The sequence below is a fragment of the Saccopteryx leptura genome, chromosome 4, assembly GCF_036850995.1.
Source record: "Saccopteryx leptura isolate mSacLep1 chromosome 4, mSacLep1_pri_phased_curated, whole genome shotgun sequence".
In the NCBI taxonomy this organism is placed as follows: Eukaryota; Metazoa; Chordata; class Mammalia; order Chiroptera; family Emballonuridae; genus Saccopteryx; species Saccopteryx leptura.
Window position 1 is genome coordinate 72,526,979 of NC_089506.1, and position 19,621 is coordinate 72,546,599.

Here is a 19,621-nt window from a genome sequence, read left to right on the forward strand (position 1 = left end):
AAGGCATTATATTATCTTTACTGCCTCCCTCACTCCAAAAGTATTTTCCTAATTCCTTTGCTTTTTCATTTGAAGAGAGAGGCTTTTGAAAGAGGAACATAGTCACAAAAAAGAGAGAGAAGGAGAGAGAAAATCAACGATAGAAAGGAAGAGCAAGAAGTGCTATGTGTCGAAGTTTTAAATTTTTGTTTTGGAACGTTAGTGTTCAGTTGTTTGATGCTTTTTAAACCCCATCTAAGAGACCGTTTGTAGTAGACAGTGTGTTCATGAGGCCTTAGAAGGGTAGTAACAAAGGTAAGACAGAAAACTAAATGGAGAGCGCCACACAGATATTGTTGATGGGTTTTCATTTGAATGTAAATGAGAAGGTTGTCATTGACTTATCTGAAAAAAATCTTGATTCAGAATAATGGAGATAGAAAGTAAAATGAAGTAAGTGGCTTCTGGTATTTTCTAGTCTTTAAGAATGACATAAGTTCTATTTTCGTGTAAATAATTCACTGTGTCTGGTATCACTTAGAAGGCTGAGGTTTTTTTGTTACCTTTATTTTAAAGATAGTAGCTATATGAGATTTTTATATATTAAAGGAAAGACATCAGAATAAAAGGGGTAAATAAAAGATTTAAAGAAATCAGCCTTGGCCTGTTGGGCTCAGCAGTAGAGCGTCAGCCTGGTGTGTGGAAGTCCTGGATGCGATTCCTGGTCAGGGCACACAGGAGAAGTGCCCATCTGCTTCTCTACCTTTCCCCCTCTCCTTTCTCTCTATCTCTCTTTTCTCCTCCTGCAGCCACGGCTCTATTGGAGCAAAGTTGGCCAGGGCGCTGAGGATGGCTCCATGGCCTCCACCTCAGGCGCATGCAGGAGTCTTTGTGTCTGCCGCCCCCCACTTCTCACTTCAGAAAAATACAAAAAAAAAGTGATTTAAAGAAATTTTAAGACTGCTCAACCTGGGGTGGCGCAGCAGATAAAACATCGATTTGAATGCTGAGGTCACCAGTTCAAATCTCTGGGCTTTCCTGGTCAAGGCACATACAGGAAACAGCTACAATGAGTTGATGATTCCTGTTTCTCTTCCCTTTTTCTCTCCCCCACTCCCCTCTTCCTCTCTTAAAAATCAATAAAATCTTAAAAAATAAGAAATCTGAAGACTGTAAACAGATGAGAAAAAGTAATTAAAGCCATATTGGGTGTTGTTTTTGTGAAGGAGGAAAGTATATATATGGCAGTAGACAAGTTTTCCGGGATGCATGAGGAAGGGAACAGGTTGAAGGAATCCATGGTGCTTCCATAAACTAGAAGAGTGGAAAGCCATAGTTGAGATAGAATCAAATGAGTTAAGTTAAAGGGTTCAAAAATATCATAAAAATTTAGAATAATGTTTGATAGAAATAGAAGAAGGATTTGATGTAAAACTACTTGTTTTGGGATTGTTGGGCCACGAAGGACCCAGTGAGACTGCTGAATGGCTCCATTCTGGATACCCCTTTTCCCCCACAACCCTAAGTTCCCAGAATTAAAGGAGCCAAGAAAGTAGATGACAACATTAACTGGAATTTTCCAGAGTTCTATGACAGAAAAATAGGAATGAAAAGGAATTCCAGATGCTAATGGAAGAGCGGTTGAAATTGGTTCTGGCCTAAGTTAGAAATGTGAAAAAACAAATGGACTCCAGGGGGCTTTGGCGGCTTAATGAAGTCCTGGAACAACATAGTGCGTACACTGTAGTTAAAGAGCTGGAAGGATATAGGAGTTTGTTTTATGAAGAATAATATTTGAATATGATTTCATAGTTAGAGCATTTTATTGAATGAGGTGGTCCATTAATGTGACCATGAAAAGGTAGCTGAAGTATATTGGAAGTGAAAGTCATTGGAACTACCCCAGTTTAGGAACTAAAAGGCAAGACAATTCAATGATCATTCCCATCAACATGAAGACACATATAATGACAACACTGTGACTCACAAGATTTTAGAGGAAAGTGAGTTTCTTCCCGTTAAGTACAATTTAAAGTCATGAGGCAAACGGGAATAGTTTGATCTTGGATAAGGAAGAAGCGTAGAGCAATTTTGGTGTAAAAATAAGAGAACAGGTAGATGATGTAATGGTTTATATTTATGTGGTGACTTAAGATGAGGGGATACCAGACACACATACCAGCAAAATTTACTGGTCTTCGTCTCTAAACAAATCTAGCATAAAGTTGCTACAATGCAGGTGTTAGATAAGGACCCACACAATCAGAACCTGGCATAGGTAAGGACAGACTAGTTTTCCAGGGTTTTTGTCTGTAGGGATTAGAGCAGGCCCCTTACACAAGCAGGAAGTTTTTAATGAGTACCTTACTCTGCAGGGCTCAATGTGATAGGGTTTAGAGAGAATGATATTTGCACAGACGGAATAATAATTCCATCTCATCCCCTAAAGGAACTAATACAGCTAAATAAATGCATTTTGTTACTTCTTCCTTCACGTCTCTTACTACATTTACTACTGGGAAGTCACTTTACACTATTCTTCCTTACACTATTCTTCCTTTTCTAAAATTCTATTTGTGGATAATCAGCTATGATTCTGGCTTATAATTGCAAAACACTGATAATTTAAAAAATGAAGGACTAAGCCACTAATTTAGGATGGAAAAGTACCAAAAGTTGCCTTCAGCAATCTGGACATCTACCTCTTCGACCTTTTCTGGTTGAAACAATTTTGCATTCAATGTTTGTACCTTATTTGGGTCCTGACTCAAACAAACTTTAGGAAGAGTGGGGTTGGGGATTGGAAATTTAAACACTGCCTAAATATTTGATGAACTCCTTTTTCAAAAAAGACTACCATAAATAATCATATTTAGAATGAGGTTTAAAGTGATTTTTGTTGCACTGCTGTGTTTGTTTACCACCATTATCATACTTGTTTTCATTGTACATATTTACTTTAGCTAAATTTTAGCCACCTAGCAAGTTTTATTTAAACATTACTAAGAAATGATGGCACCCTAACTTAGTTCAAACGGGACTTGCACTCTCTTTTAGCATTTTGGTAATGCTCCTGTTAACAGATTAAATAGCATTGGACACTCATATTACAGTACAACTAGGTATTTTTCAAATATGAAGGATGCAATTTCTTTTCTGTGAGGTGCTCATACTTTAACAGAACTTCCTGCTCTTTTTAGACCACTGTGTTCAGTTTTACTTCTTACAGTCTTTGCTTATGTTGTTTTATTTATGTAGAATGCTTTTGTTTTCATTTTTTCCCTAACTTTTCTAATATTTTCCTATTTGACCATGGTAAAAATTTCTCTTGACAGTTTTCTTCTCTGTACTTCCCAATAATGCCTTACCTACTAATTTGTTAATTGTTCATTCAACAAATATTTATTGAGTCCTTATTATGTACCAAACACAGAGCTGGGATGTAGGTTTTGGGTGGATAGGCAGAGGTGAAGGATACAAAATAAATAAGATACAGTATAGTCCTTGCTCTTGAGGTACTCACTGAACAGTGTGACAGGCATACTATATTTAAATAATAAAGTTGCATTGTGATAACTTTTAGAATGGCTTCACTTAGGAAGTGACATTAAGGAGGTCTTAAAGAAAAAGTGAAGGAATTTCTAGACAAAAACAAATGTCCAAAGTCATGGAGGCATGTTATGTTTGGGAAATAATAAATAGTTTATATGAGTGAAGCAAAGAATTGAGGATAGAAAATGTGTAAGTGCTGGGGAAATTAGGTTTCCCTCTCCCTTCTCTGGTAGCACTTTGTGAAAGTAGAAAAGGCTTCTTTCTGCAACTACCCATAATGCTTAGTTGTTTTGTTTTGTTTTCCTTGCCTTCAGCCAATTTGTATTTATATATCTCATATTACTGTTAAACTCCTTAAGGGTCAAAACTCATAAGGGTTCCTACTAAACTCATATTTGTTTCTTCCAAAGTTTTAAGTATTACATTTTGCTCATTATTGGCTTTCAACATTTATCAAATACTGGTTTAATTCTTGGTTATCTGGTATGTACACTGCTTAAAAGAATTTCTAACACATATATGCTCCTCATCTTAATTCTCTCACTTAATTCTCAGTGTGATCCTGTGATGTTAAGTATGTCAGTATTCTCATTTTCTCAATGACAGGGTTTCTCTCCCAAGATTACATATAGAAAGTAGTGGAGCTGGCTCCAGAACCCAGTTGATATAATTAAAGCCCATGATTTTATGTTTAGTCTACCTTAATCTAGAAGGGAGATGAGGATAAATATAGTTATAAACTGATTAAGTAAAATACCTATAAAAATCAGATTACTTTGGCTAGAACTCACAAATTAAATAAATATGAATATTCATGACCTTAATGGTTGAATGAGGATTGAATACCATATTTGTTGAAGGTGATGACGTGGGTTAGTCTGAGAAGGCATACCAGAGGAATATTGGTTTTAAATTATAAAGATTTGGAAACTACAAAACATAAGTAGTATAATGTTTCACTCATTAGGGACAATGTAGTAAAGAATTAGTTATGCACATGACACGAGAGACATTTGACTGACTACGAATAGGACTTAAATTTTTGGGAAAGCAGTTTTACTTCCAGGAAAAGAGATATTTAGTTATTTGAAACTTAGAAGCACAATTCTGTGCCTACTTTGTCAAAAATGAAGTCTTCTAACATTCTGAAGCAAGTTGAAGGGTAGAGAAAATTTATATCAAGGAAAGCAAATGCTATCTCATTAGAAGTATTCTCAGATACCTTTATAATGCTCATGTTACCTGAATTCTTGCAAAAGCAACTTTGGTCTCTTAATATCTCCATGCTTTTATACAAACACTTCTTACCTACTTATGTATTTTGGTATTCACATATACAAAGTCAGTTGATTTTTCCAAAATTGGATGCCTGGAAGATTTGAAGGAGAAATGAAAGGGACATATCATTTAGTAGTCTCTCTTAGAGGATTACCCAGGGTAATTGGTAAAATTAGCAAATGTTTCTTGCATTTTATATCCAGTTTTATTCTTTTGGGATACCTACTGATGTCTGGCAGTCACAGCTTTAATGTACTCCAGATTTCATAGTTTTGTTAATAGATATGTGTGTGTATGTGTATGTGCGCATGCATGTGCACCGTGTATGCATAACCTATTTTTTTATCTTAGTAAATATTTATTAAATATACCATTAGTAAATGTGCTGTCATACATGATAATTGAAAGCTTCATTTCATACTTTAGCTTGGTATTTAAGTTTCCTAAACAGAATGAGATTTAGGCAATTAAAATAACGTTGGAATTGTTTGTATACATGCTATGTTTAATTTTTCTGAGATATTTTATCTTTTTCACTTTAACAATGTTAATTCTAAACTCTGTGCTTATCTAGCACAATGAAAAAACTATCATCTTCTTTTTTTTTACATGAGCATTTGACATGTTTGGTAATGTGTTTCACCATAAAAATTATCCACTTATTTGATTTCTTTTATGCCTTGAAAGATTACCAGTTTAGAGTTGCGTATGGTGCTCAATAATTTAGTTAGGTTTTAGTATGCTTTAATTTTTTAATTTTTTTAACAATATTTTTTGCCTTTAAAAGTCTTTGAGAATAAAATTAGATTTTTTAATATGTATGTGTATGTATGTATATAATATATACATATGTATACATATGTATATGTGCTCATAAAAATCTATTAAATTATATATAATATGAAAGCTAATTTATATTTTTTAATAGTGAGAAATTAAGACATTAGAGAAGTTAATATTTTTATGCATGTTCGTATCTTTAAACTTTCCTAAATATTCAAAAGAAAACTTGACAAGTATATTTTATTTTTAAACTCCAAGTTTTTATTTGGCACATTTTTGATTCCTAATAAATGCAGTTTATTTTGAAAATAATCTTATAATAAACCAGTGCAGATTAAGAATTTTTAATAAATACAGAACAAAAGCAAAATGTGTCAAATTTGAATCCACATAAAATTAACATGTATAAAATGGATTTTATTGACAGTATATGGCTAGTAGTTACATCACTGTCTTATTCTTGTATATGTTAACTTGTACTCAGAAAACACTTGTTTGTACATAGAAATTCAAGAAAGGTACAAGCTTTAAATATTGTCAGTCACCAGCATCACTTCTTTCTTACTCTGTCTGCATTGCTTTTCACATTGCTTTTAATACTAAAAATAATTAAGCCGAAAAATAATATTTCTAAAACATCTTGTTACTGCTTTATGTCAAAGATCTGTACCACCATTTCCTGTGAAAGAGAAAAACCATTGAGCAAATATTTCACAAATTCTTATACACGTGGATGAACCAAAATGCTTTGCAACATGTTGCCACTTTACCTAAAGACCCTGTCTTCTATCCATTTTTTGGTGGGGGTTTTTTGGGGGTAGGGGGGTTGACAAAGAAAGACAGAGAGAGGAACAGAGAGGGACAGACAGACAGGAAGGGAGAGAGATGAGAAGCATCAATTCTTCGTTGTGGCACCTTAGTTGTTCATTGATTGCTTTCTCATATGTGCCTTGACTGGGGGACTTCAGCAGACCAAGTAACCCTTTGCTCAAGCCAGCAACCTTGGGTTCAAGCTGGTGAGCTTTGCTCAAACCAGATGAACCCGCGTTCAAGCTGGTAACCTCCACTGTGCCACTGTCTGGTCAGGCTCTGTCCTTTTTTGAATGTAGTCAGGGATTTGGTTTTGAGGGGTTGTTTTTTTTTTACCTTTATTTGTAGGCATATTATTAGATATGTCATATTTATGAATTAGCATATATGTATGTATTTGGGTGTGTGTCTACATCTGTCTATTCACATATATACATCAGGAAAATATAGAATTACAGCGTTTAAATAAATTCTTATCTAAAATGGCTTTAAAATTGGTTGGGGATTATGTTTTTGTTTTGTTTTGTTTTGAAGTCTTGAATAATGACAGCTTTTATTAATATTTTGAATGTCCTTATTTTGTCCAAAATAATCACTTATCACAGTATGTACATAAGCAATAAAATTGTATAATTCCTACTCACTGGAAAGATTTTAATTTCAGATACACTCAATAGAATGATATATCTGTGTAAAATATGTATAATTTAAATTCTCATTATGACAGTTTGTAAAAACATTTTTTTCTGGAACCATGCTAGTTTGAATTGGTTGCTCTTTAACAAAATATTTTTAGACTTTACATAATGACTACATATCTGCATTTCCTAAACTTTGAAATGGAGAAAACTAGGCCTGGCTTTTGATCAGAAGTTCAGATGTTCAGATGTGTGTTTTTCTGTATGCTTTCTTAACCAATTTGCTAACAGCTTTCAGTAACATCTACAAATGGTTTTTTCCATTTATAGAAGAGAAGAATATTGAAAACTGACTTAGGTGTTTTTGTTGTTTAATCCTGATTTTTTTGGTATTTTAAAAAGTGATAACTAGTTCACATATACTACATGCCATTATTATTATAGTAATAGTTGCAGTATACAATCTATAGTCACATTTTCTTTATAAAATCGCAGACTGTTTTCTGTCATGAAACAAATCTGGGTTATATTGGAATGGATATGTTGTCTGATTAGGGTTTTTAAAGTTTCCCTCTTGCACTGACTGTGTGTTAAGCTTTAAATCAATGTCTGGCTCTTAATTTTAGTAAATGGCATGACACACTATATTCATGGAAAGCTTTTGACAAAAGTTATTTATCAGAATCTCCTTGATATGGTTTACTCTGATGGCTTCAGTTTCCCTTTATAGACTAAAATTGAAGTGCTGGTGCTAGAGAACAGAACAATGTTGCTACTGTGAACACATCTTCTGCAGCTGATATCCTGTTCCCTTTCTTTGTTGATATTTTTCTTTCTTAAACTTTGTCGCTCAGAATATCTTTAATGCTAGCCAAGGAGTCAGGGATTTGGACGTATTTTCATGGACTTCCAAAGCTTTTTTTCCCCAGGTGAGTTAACTGTAAGGAACAATTATACATTATTCAGGTATTTCAGCATGTATAACAAATTTACATTTTATTCTTTGAAGTCTTTGTTTAAAATAACAGGGTTTTTTTTACCAGGAAAGATCTATACTGCAGTTGAGTTTTCCCTGTAATCCTTTTCCCACTGCTTCTCCCAAAGAATGTATTACTAGTTTAAGTTAAACTTTTACACGACTTCAAATTTTCTGTGTTTAATTTTATAACTAGCTTCTCCCACAACTACATCCAAGTCAGCGCCAGCTGATTTAGGTGGTAAAGTCTCTCAACCCTGTGGCTCTTCTGTTTTTTTCCTATTTTTTTCACAATGCTTTCTTGATGTTCATCTGAGAACAGGATGGAAGTGCAATTCATAGGCTGGTGCCAGGTCTTACATTCCTATATTGAGTAAAATATTATTTTAGGATTGCCTGAGAGTAAAAGGTACAGTTCTTACTTTACATCTATCAGTTCTTTTTGTACTGTTTATTATTTAAAATTGGATAGACTTTTTTACATTTATTAATTTATATAGTTTAATGAACTATGTAATATTTTAATAAAAGTTATATAAATAAATATATTCTTCCAGTGAATAAATTGCAATTAGTTTGCCAACACTTATCTCTCTATTACCCTGAATGATCAAAAGTTGAAAATACTATTATACTTAATTAAATGCTCTAGTTGCAGCATTACAAAGCATTGAGACTATTTTTTCTCTAAATCTGTTAATATTTACTTGTGATTTTTGATTTCATAACCATGAATTTTTTTCAAGTTCAATTGTAATAAGGACTTTCTGCTTCCAACTTTGAAATAGCATATATTTACTAAAATTGAAATATACAGCTAGACATTTTTAAACGTTCATTGAAAACCTTGTGAATGTAGCAGCACAATTTAGATTTCAGACCCTACTTTCCATTTGTGACTTTTTTATATTCATATTGTTGTGCACATGTATAAGTTTCACAAGTATACATGCATGGGTATATAAAATGGGGATTTTAAGATTATTTTAGATTGCAAATATTTTAGATTGTAGATGTAAAATTTAGTCTAAATTTTTGTAGTATTTAAAAGTCTCATTTTCATTAAAATTCCAATATATAGCTAAAGAATTTCAAATAAGAGCAGTATGATGATTATGTAAATGTAAATAACTTGTCGATAGTGTATATATGTATAACTAAAAATGGATGGTTATTGATCATAATACAATTTATACAATATTATATGAAGGGTACTAATGGCTCTAAAATTTCCTTTTACTAACCATATATAGAATTAAAGCTTCAGGTAAACAATGCTTGGATACACATTTTCTTAACATCAGGATTTTATTTTCTACATGTGGACATGTTTACAGAATTCTTAGCATGAGACTATTAATATGGATAGATCTATTCAGTAATATTTTATCTTGCATAATGTGTGTCTTTTTATTTTAACATTACTAAATATTAATTTTAACCTAATGTTTTAGTAAGTGCTCCCTTATGATCATCTTTTACTGAATTTCAATAATAGAGCAGTTTGTAGAGTGTATGTTACTGTATGTAAGGGTGCATTTTATATCTGTTTTAAAGGAGTAATAATGAAAATGGAAGAACCCTTAGTGTGGAACTTTGATTTATATTTAGTTGGGAGGAAGAACAAATATAGGAAGGTTGTTATTGCTCTTTGTTGCATTTACTTAAAAAACAATTTCATCACAGCATTCACATTCAAGAGAAATTTAGGGTGTGAGCTTTTCTTTCATTGCAGAAATGACTCTTAAATCCAGATGCATTATATTTGCATAAAAATGCCTCTTTATTACTATCTTTTCTCTACTAAAAGTATAATCATCTTTTTCTGTTAATAGCTTTAACATAGTATTGTTTAATAATGGCTTAGCAAATTCACCAAGACTTTTATTTGTTCTGTATTAAGAAAATAGGAGTTGTTAAAATCTTATAAACATTCTTACTTCATTCATAACTGGTAAATATTAAGTTGTAGCCATATTTTATGCACATTTCTTTATCATTGTTATCTCTGTTTATAGATAAGTCTCCAGAGTTTTCACACCTATTTTCTCTATTTGTAAATAATTATTACAGACAAAAGTGGGAGGAAATGAAGATTTAGGCTTTTTAACCCATAATAACATATAGTAATTCAGTATTAAATTATTCAGTTGTGGTTCACATAGTAAATTACTTTTGTTTCTCCCCCTATTAAATATTCATTAAAAATCAAAGTAAAATTAAGTACCTGTATTTCTCAAATTTTGGTGGGCAAAAATCTGGGGTTCAGTTGCTACCCTGCTATATTCTCTTCAACTTTATTTTAATTATTATTCAGCATTGAAAAACTGAACAACTCTTTAGTGGTTGTGTTTACTGACACTTCAGTTATATTTGCATGTATGTTCTATTTCTTAATATTACAGAATTATAGAGTTGTAAAAGCTATTAATAGGAAGATGTTGAAAGTGATAATAGATTGTATTTTATTTTCTTTCCTATTTAAATTTTCAGGAACCTAAAACTAATACTGATGACTTTTTCAAAGACATAAACTCCTGCTGCCCACAGGAAGCAACAATGCAAGAACAAGATATGCCGTTCTTGCGAGGAGGTCCGGGCATTTACAAGGTAGTGAAGACAGGACCTTCCGGCCACAACATCAGAAGCTGCCCTAACCTTAGAGGTATCCCAATTGGAATGTTAGTTCTGGGAAACAAAGTCAAAGCAGTGGGAGAGGTATGGATTCTTGTAGCTTCATGAATTCTAAGATCCTCATTTTTAATATAATACAACCAAAGCAGCATCTCTTTCTTCCAGAGGTTGCCATTTCCATCCCAGGTTTTTAATTGTTTTTAATGTTCTTTATTTGTATTGAAAATACTAATGTAATTTTTCTGTGCTTCTTTTCTAATAATTTTATTCTCATAATTATCCTTGTGAAAACAATATATTAAAATGATGTGTATGTATATATAGATGTTTGGTATTTGCATATATATCTTTTTATTATAAATGCGTCATGGGTTAACAGAACTTTAAAATATTTGCTATGGATCAGTATGGAGATGTGACATATAAATGGGGTTTTATTTCTTTGTTCCTATTCATGTGTCTCACTGAAGTCCTGAGAAAATAAAATTCCTCTTTCATCAACTATGGCATTTGCCTCAGCTGATGAGCTAGAAGATGTAGTGTGTCATGCTATTTCTCAGTGTCAGGGTCATTTTCAAGTTGCATTATAAGTACTACCAACTGAAATAATAGAGTATGTTGTTTATGACACTTTAGATGTCTAAGAAAAGAGCCATGTGTTTTGGGGTAACATTTAAAGTTATTTAGAGATTATTCTTATGCCTTAAAAATTATTATTTTAACTGAAGTCATAAATAAGCATATTTTACACAACTTGATACTGATTTCTGTCTTACCTCAGGATGTGGTCTTAATTTCAGAAACTAATTTCATGGTAGATATTTATTGGAATGATTACACTATTCAAAACTCTTAAACTTTTTGCTGGTTTTCAGCCTGAGTGCCCTGAAAGAATCAAGCCAATCAATCATGCTTTTTGTTATGTGCTAGGTAACCAATACTGAAGGTACATGGGTGCAGCTGGATAAGAACAGCATGGTAGAGTTCTGTGAGAGTGATGAAGGAGAGGCCTGGTCCTTAGCTAGAGACAGAGGCGGAAACCAGTACCTCCGACATGAAGATGGCAAGTTGGCTTAAATTTGTGATTTATTCCAATTAACCTTTGAAATGCAGAAGTTTAAAGTGTATTGTACCTATATTTGTTTCATTGTAAAGAGCTTTTTGTGTGCTTATTTTTCTAAGTAAAAGCAAATGTAAGAAATCTTGCAGTTAACATTTGTTTGAAAAATTTGTGGCTACTAAATGTATGCACATCAGAGAAAAAAATTGAAAGAAAATGTGGAGCTTATGTATCTTTGTAATACATGCTTTTTATTAATATGAATTTGTGTGATTATTCTTCTGTGCCAGTCCAAGAGTAAATGTTTTACCTTTTTTTCCACTAAATGGAAGTTTGATTTTCAAACCACCAATCATAACACTTCTCCCCAAGCAATTTTATTCGATTGAATTTTGTCTCAGAAAAGAAGCATTGAATAAATGCAAAGCATCTTTTGGGGATTTTCTGTTTTGTTGTTAGGATTTCAACTTGAAAAATCATTTTACCTTTTTCAACATCGATCTTACTTATAAAAGATTTTCCATTTTGTCCCCCTCTCTTCTTCTCATAGTGGCAAAAACTAGTTCTTCAAAGTTCAGGCCACATCATCACTTGGGTAAAGCTTTTTTTAAACTAATCTTGACAAAGTTAAGAATTCCCTCAGTATTCCTAAAGAACTGTATTCACCTCTAGACCTAAACTGATAATATATTGAAGTTAATTTTTTTTTCTTCATACCCAGATTGTAAGTCCCTTACAGGTAGGCACAGAGTTGTGTTTTTTTTTTTAATTTATTTATTAAATTTAATGCAGTGACATTGATAAATCAGGGTACATATGTTGAGAGAAAACATCTCTAGATTATTTTGACATTTGATTGTGCTGTATACCCCTCCCCCAAAGTTAAATTGTCTTCTGTCACCTTCTATCTGGTGGCACAGAGTTTTTAACTCTGTATTCCTAGTTCTGAAACAATTTTGGCACATACTAGTTGCCCACTAAGTTATATAACTTCAAGTTGAGTCCCAAAAATATTAGTAAGGATATCAAAATAATGCTATAAAAAATAAGCATAATATTTATTATCCAACAGGTATAGCCATAAAAGCAAAATAGATTCAAAAAGTTTTGAAACCTGCTTGAATGACAGAGTATATTTAGATGTATTAACTTATACATAAATTATCCCTTTTTTCCCCACAATAAGCCTTTGAGATAAGTTACATAATCTTCATTTTACTGGTAAGGAAAATAAAGCTCATAGAATTTTAAATGACTTATTTATGGTTTTTCAGCTGGATACATGGCAGCTATATGACTTGAACCAGAATCTTCATTTATAATTTAAACCTGTGCTCGTTACCCATACGCACTGCATTGATATTTTACTTAACACAAGTTGAGAACCTGCTCCCTTCCTTATCTTTACAGATAAATTTTTCTTAATCAAAGATGTCATAAAATAATGTTGAGATGATAGAACTGTTCTTTATTATGTTTTGGAAATAGCCTTCATTTGATGTAAATCAGACATTTTTCAAAATAACATGTCCATTTATAACACACTACATATTATATTTACTACATATTTATATTGGTTAAGAATTTTCATATATAAATGAAAATACCTAAAGTGAGATCAGCTTTATGTAAGACATAGTTAAATGATATGAGAATGGTTTAGGTGATTATCAAAGGTTTTTTATGGCTTTAATAGACATTTTACTGACAGTATAGTGTAATATGTGAGAGTGGACTGCCGGGGTACAAATGCCACCTCTAACAAATTTTCAGTTATGTGACCTTGGTTAATTTCCCTAATATTGTTGTGTTTCACTTTTCTAAATTATAAAATGAGGATACTTTATAAGTTCTATATGAAAGACAAATGAACAATTAATAATCATTTAATGATCCTTGCTCTTTTGATAGTTATATAGTCATAATGTGAGTCTTAATCTTTTAAACAGCATGGGGTGATAGGAAAATGATAAGTTAGTGCTTTATTATTATTATTATTTTTACTTTTTGTGAGAGGCGGGAGGCAGAGACAAACTCCTGCATGCACCCCCACTGGGATCTACCTGGCAAGCCTATTAGGGCTCTGCCCATCTGAGGCCCTTGCTCCATTGCAACCAGAGCCATTTTTTTAGCACCTGAGGCAGAGGCCATGGAGCCATCCTCAACACCTGGGGCCAACTTGCTCTAATTGAGCTAATTGAGCTTTGGCTGCAGGAGAAAGAGAAAAGTGAGAGAGGGAGGGATGGAGAAGCAGATGGTTGTTTCTCTTGTGTGCCCTGACCTGGAATCAAACCCGGGACATCCACACACCGGACTAACGCTCTACCACTGAGCAAACCAGCTAGGACCAGTGCTTTATTTTTAAGTGAAAGGAGGGGGGAGGTAGATTCCCACATGCGCCCTCACCAGGATCCATCTGACAACTCCATCGGTGGCCAACGCTCAAACCAGTCAAGCCACTGGCTGCAAGAGGGGAAAAGAGAGAGAGAAGGGGGAGAGAGAGGGACAGAGAAGCAGATGGTTACTTCTCATGTGTGCCCTGACCAGGGATCAAAGCCAGGATGTCCACATGCCAGGCCAATGCTCTATCCACTGACCCAATCAGCCAGGGAAGAAGTTAGTGCTTTAAAACCTCCAAGATTAGTTTATACAGTATCTAAATAGTCTGCTCATTTGTATTAGGATGTAACCATTTAATATGGAAATAACAGGACTTCATACTATAGTAAATTAATTTTATAAAGTAATATGAGTAAAACAAAAGCTTTCCTCTTTGTAAAAATTCTTTATTGGTCTTTGGTATCTATAGATAAAACTCTATAGTAAGCAAAGCTACTGCTCTGGTTAAAACAGACTTCCCACTTAGTGCTAGACCACTCTCAGTCTAGAGCAGGGGTGTCGGGAACCTATGGCTCGCGAGCCAGATGTGGCTCTTTTGATGTCTGCATCTGGCTCACAGACAAATCTTTAATAAAAAAAAATAATAACGTGAAAAATATAAAACATTCTCATGTATTACACTCCATTCATTTCCTACTGCTCATGTTCATGGTTGCAGGTGGCTGGAGCCAATCACAGCTGTCCTCCAGGACAACACCAAATTTTTATTGGACAATGCCTAATGTACATGGGTCGTTGTATGGCTCTCACGGAATTACATTTTAAAATATGTGGTGTTCATGGCTCTCTCAGTCAAAATGGTTCCCGAACCCTGGTCTAGAGGGTAAGAGCAATGTTGTCTTTTCCATCGGATTACTGTCCCTGAGTATTTCTAGAAGAAATATTTCGCTGCTGAGATATCTTATACTGAACAGCATTGCCTAAGGGAAGTGCAATAATTGGTTTATTGAAAAAGTCTAGGAATGCTGATAAAGAGATAGATTATACAGTACCACAGGTACTGCGGAATTCTCATTTAAAGGGGGAAGAAAACACTCCACCACATTATTCTAGTTTCATGTTCTGTGTAGGGGGATATTGACTTAAAAAAGAAACACCTTATTTTCAAATTCATAATGTTCTTTTTAAAGAAATACTATTTTCTTTTTTACTATTTATTTAGCAGATTTTGCCTTTTGCTGACATTACGTGACTAATTATGGCATTAGTGTTTTTAGTATTATATTGGATAGAACTTTATAGCCACTTGATTGTTAATAGGGGATTTACTCTATTTACCAATTTTTTGTTGCATTGTTACCACATGTAAACTAGATAAAACTCTGATTCATTTGTTGACTTCAGGATGTATTAAATTTGCTGACTACATGACCTGGCATATCATCTTTTTTCTTAGGGAAAATATCCTCATAAAGTAAATAAAAATAAGTTAAAAGTTAAATTTTCTCATTCAAAACTTAAAATATTTTACAAGTGAAAATTTCTTTTGGTACCATATACTTAACATTTTGAATACTTCTTTTCCTATTTGAATAATAATATACAGAATATTTTGATTTCTGGTTTATAATGTATCCATTCTTATTTTGTAAAATGCCCTTGTATAAACTTGTTACAAATATAAATGTCTAGTCCAGAAATATTAGTATACATTCAGTGATGTATTTCTACCAAAGTAAAAGTAAACTGACTCCATAAGAGAATATCCCATTTCTAAATTTCATTGTATATCTGATAAATGAAAACAAAGATTTGTCATACCTTGTTAGTGTCAATGACCTAATTGGTAAACTTATCAAATCCAAATGTGAGGTTTTTTTTTTAAATCTGACCATAAAATCTTTCTTGTAATTTTCTTTTAATTCTTTAAATATGATATGGCACATAAGAAACTAATTTTATAGCTGTGCCTTTTATTGTAGAACAAGTTTTCCTGGATCAAAATTCTCAAACTCCTCCTCCAAGCCCTTTCTCAGTACAAGCTTTTAATAAAGGGGCAAGTTGCAGTGCCCAAGGATTTGATTATGGACTTGGAAATAATAAAGGTAGGTATTTAAAAGTAGTTTTATGCATACCTAATTTTAATATTTTTTTTTACCTTCTACCCATTTTAATTACTATTTACCCACAAAATTTCATTAAAGTTTGTTACTAGTAGAAGAAGACTAACAATTAAAATGTTTACAACAGTGGTTTTTTTAATGTATTGCTTTTGTTAGTTTTAGCTTAAATTTACTAATTACTGTACTTTTTAAAAGACACTCAGTTTGAATTCAAATTATAAAGATTCTGTGTCACTACATCTAGAAAAGGAACTGCTTTCTATCATCTAGCCATTATTAAGAGTAATGTTTTAAGAAAAAAATAACTTTCCAAAGTGGTCCATTTAAAATCAAAATATTTTAAGTAATTACTTAAATAATATTGCACATCAGCTTTATTAAATTTATGTGGTTTTGAATGTCTAACCAAATTATCTTAGTTAATTTAGAATTACATGACTTGGTATCTTTGGGTTTGGTGTGTATTATGAAGATGAAAGTTGTAAAAAGAGAATCAAAAACCCTAAACCATATGGGTAGGAAATATATGCAACCTTTTTGACTACATTAATGGAAGAGACCAACATCATAGACAGTTGAAACGATAGTTATTTTGAAATAATTTATACCTGAATTTAATCCAAAATTTTGTCTATAAATTTGAACATATTTATGTTCTTTTCTATGAATCTGATCCTGGCTGCTTCAGAATCAGCCATATTGTCAGCAGGTGGCTTACAATTGAATGATGGGCAAAAAGGAGAAAATAACCTTTATGGAAATACTTTTAATTTAAAGTGTTATTTAAACTAATTTACAGGATTTGATTTAAAAAAATAAATACAGTGTCATTATACCTGACTTGCAGAGCAAGTAAAATAATGAAATAGTCAGGAAAAAACAAATTACATCAATATAGAGTAAATATTCACTTTAAAATAAAACCACTTTGTTGGATATTATTTTCCGCAGAATATTTTTATGAAGGAAGCCTAATCATAATGTTTTCTTTTGGCTTTCCCTACTCTGTTGTGTTGGTCTCTCCTACAGGTTTGTGTACTATATGCTCACTCATTTCTGGTAGCTCATATCTCAGCTAACTTTAGCTAGACCTTCATACTTAAATCAGGTAAATTCAACTCTGTGTGGGGTTTTCTTCATGTTTCTTTCTACCATCATCAATCCTTAATTTAAAATTACAGGGCTTACTTACCACTACTATTCTTCTATAGTAATCTTTTTAAAATCTGTGTTTAATTCAAAGTATAGGCTTTCAGTTTCTAAAATGTCTAAATTGCACTGGTAGCATCAGTTTAAATCAGTATTTACAATATAATTTATTAAAACATAATCACTTTCAAGAGATGTAAACGTTGCTGACAATGTGTTATTAAATAGAAATAATGACATTACTTTTCAAAAGTGTTTTTTGCTAATATTGATCAAAAATAGTGTGCACTTATTAATAGACATTTTAACTATTTAGATGAAGCAAAAAAATTAAGAAACTTTAATCTCATTAAATATATCTAACACTTATTTATCTTATCTTTAACAATAATAGGTCTTACTTTATTTAAATATTTATACTATTCAAGATTATGCAATTATTTTTTTCAAAAATTCTCTTTAACACAATTTTTTAAAAAATCCATCATAATCTCTAAAATCCTTATTGTAACCTACAGCAATAATTTTTTAAAAGTAAAGATATATAGCTGTGTGCACAGTTCTTTCCATATAAATCTATTCCTATTGGTACCTGATTTGAAATTTTCATTCATGAAGCTTTGTTATATTTAAGGAATATGGCTGGTACTGTTTTCCAGTTTATACATGTGTCTGGATATGCTTTTTTTACTCTTCAGCATCATAGAAACTAATATATATTCTCATAAATGAGGAGCTATCATCTATCCAGTTACATTTTATATTTTAAAAAATATTTTCCTTTTAATGTCTTTTGTTTTTTATTTTAAAGAAAAATGTCAAAAATCATATTTGAGATACTATTCAAATTAGGTAGCTCATATTCCTTTTATATTATTGTCTTATAGGTTTTTATATTATCAAAGCAAAAGAGTTCATACTTTTAAAAATGTATAATTTCTTTGTCAGTAACAATTTTAAAAAGAGTATTTATAACATATAAATATATTACAAAGTTAGTAATATATACTTTGCCTTCCTTAAATCCTACGTTTAAAAAAAAAATTCATCTTGCATTTGCTTGTTTCTGCATGAAATATACTGTATAAGAGGCAGGGTAATAATAATTGTCAGGTGCTGTATAGAAGACATTTACTGAGATCTTCATTTGTACTTACATGGTAATCAACGTATCATAGATTCTTCATAGATTCTGTATTCTCCATGCTGCTGCTAGATGTTATATATGAATTTAAATGGATTTGGGCTTTTATAATAGATTTTGTGGAGTGCTTCCAACATTGAACTTTTAGTCCCTAATTTGAGAATAATAATCATCAACTTCCACACATTTCTGAATTGGCATAGTGTTATTTAGTGTTTAACTTTATCTGAATGTCATAAAACACCATTTACTTTGCCATTTTGGATGTTGATTAATAACAAGTTGTAGTGTTGACTGTTTTGCCCACTGCAGGTGACCAACTGAGTGCCATATTGAATTCAATTCAGTCACGGCCCAATCTCCCAGCTCCTTCCATCTTTGATCAAGCTGCAAAGCCTCCCTCCTCCCTAGTCCACAGCCCATTTGTGTTCGGACAGCCCCTGTCCTTCCAGCAGCCTCAGCTTCAGAGTAAGTCTGTCAGTCTTCCCTGCCTCATCAAGCACTTCTGAAGCTTGTTCTGAGTTATCAGTCATTAATTATTGATCAACTCACCAGACTGGTTTTATATAATGAGGATGTTATCCCTTCCCACATTTTTGAAGCATTTAAGCTATTCTGAGCTAAGACATTCTGCAGCTAAGACATATCAATATGTTCTTAGTTACACTTTTTTAAAATGTAGTTATTAAATATGACTATTTTGGTTTATATTCTAATTTCGGTATTTGCAAATATATACTATAAAACATGTTAGGAAAACATTTAGTTTAAAATTTTCTTTTATAATATGCATGACTATGCTAAGCACCAGTTATAGGGATAACTTTCATTTTTTTATGTTGAGATGACATAAAAAATTACTTCATTATTTAGAGATGCCCCAACAGAATAAACCTATTTCACTATACTAGTAGTAGGTGGAGGAGAGAGAGACTATACTGGTAAGGTTTGTTTCTTTTAAGTGAATTTGGTATTTGTAAAATATATAGCAACTTTAAGGTTTCCAAATTTCCCAGATGGTTTCTTCTCTTACTTTTTATGTTTTTGCTGTTGTTCTCATTCTTAATATGTTAAACTGATCATTTGATTCCAGTTCTGCCTCCTAGGATTGCTCTAGCCTTTCATCCATGATAGTAACTTACACCAATATGGAAA

At 32.3% G+C, this 19,621-nt stretch overlaps 1 protein-coding gene across 16 annotated transcripts in view; it reads left to right on the forward strand.

Annotated features, from left to right (window-relative positions):
* The window catches only part of MYCBP2 (MYC binding protein 2), a 334,178-nt gene that overhangs the window by 243,760 nt on the left and 70,797 nt on the right, over positions 1-19,621 (forward strand). For 7 of the 16 annotated variants that reach the window (XM_066380737.1, XM_066380743.1, XM_066380736.1 and 4 more), the window contains 5 exons: positions 7,895-7,969; positions 10,510-10,734; positions 11,581-11,713; positions 16,033-16,155; positions 18,755-18,934. In XM_066380737.1, coding sequence (XP_066236834.1) covers positions 7,895-7,969; positions 10,510-10,734; positions 11,581-11,713; positions 16,033-16,155; positions 18,755-18,934 — 736 coding nt within the window. The remainder of the gene's footprint in view (positions 1-7,894; positions 7,970-10,509; positions 10,735-11,580; positions 11,714-16,032; positions 16,156-18,754; positions 18,935-19,621) is intronic. The other 9 variants (XM_066380740.1, XM_066380746.1, XM_066380753.1 and 6 more) reach the window with 6 other exon arrangements.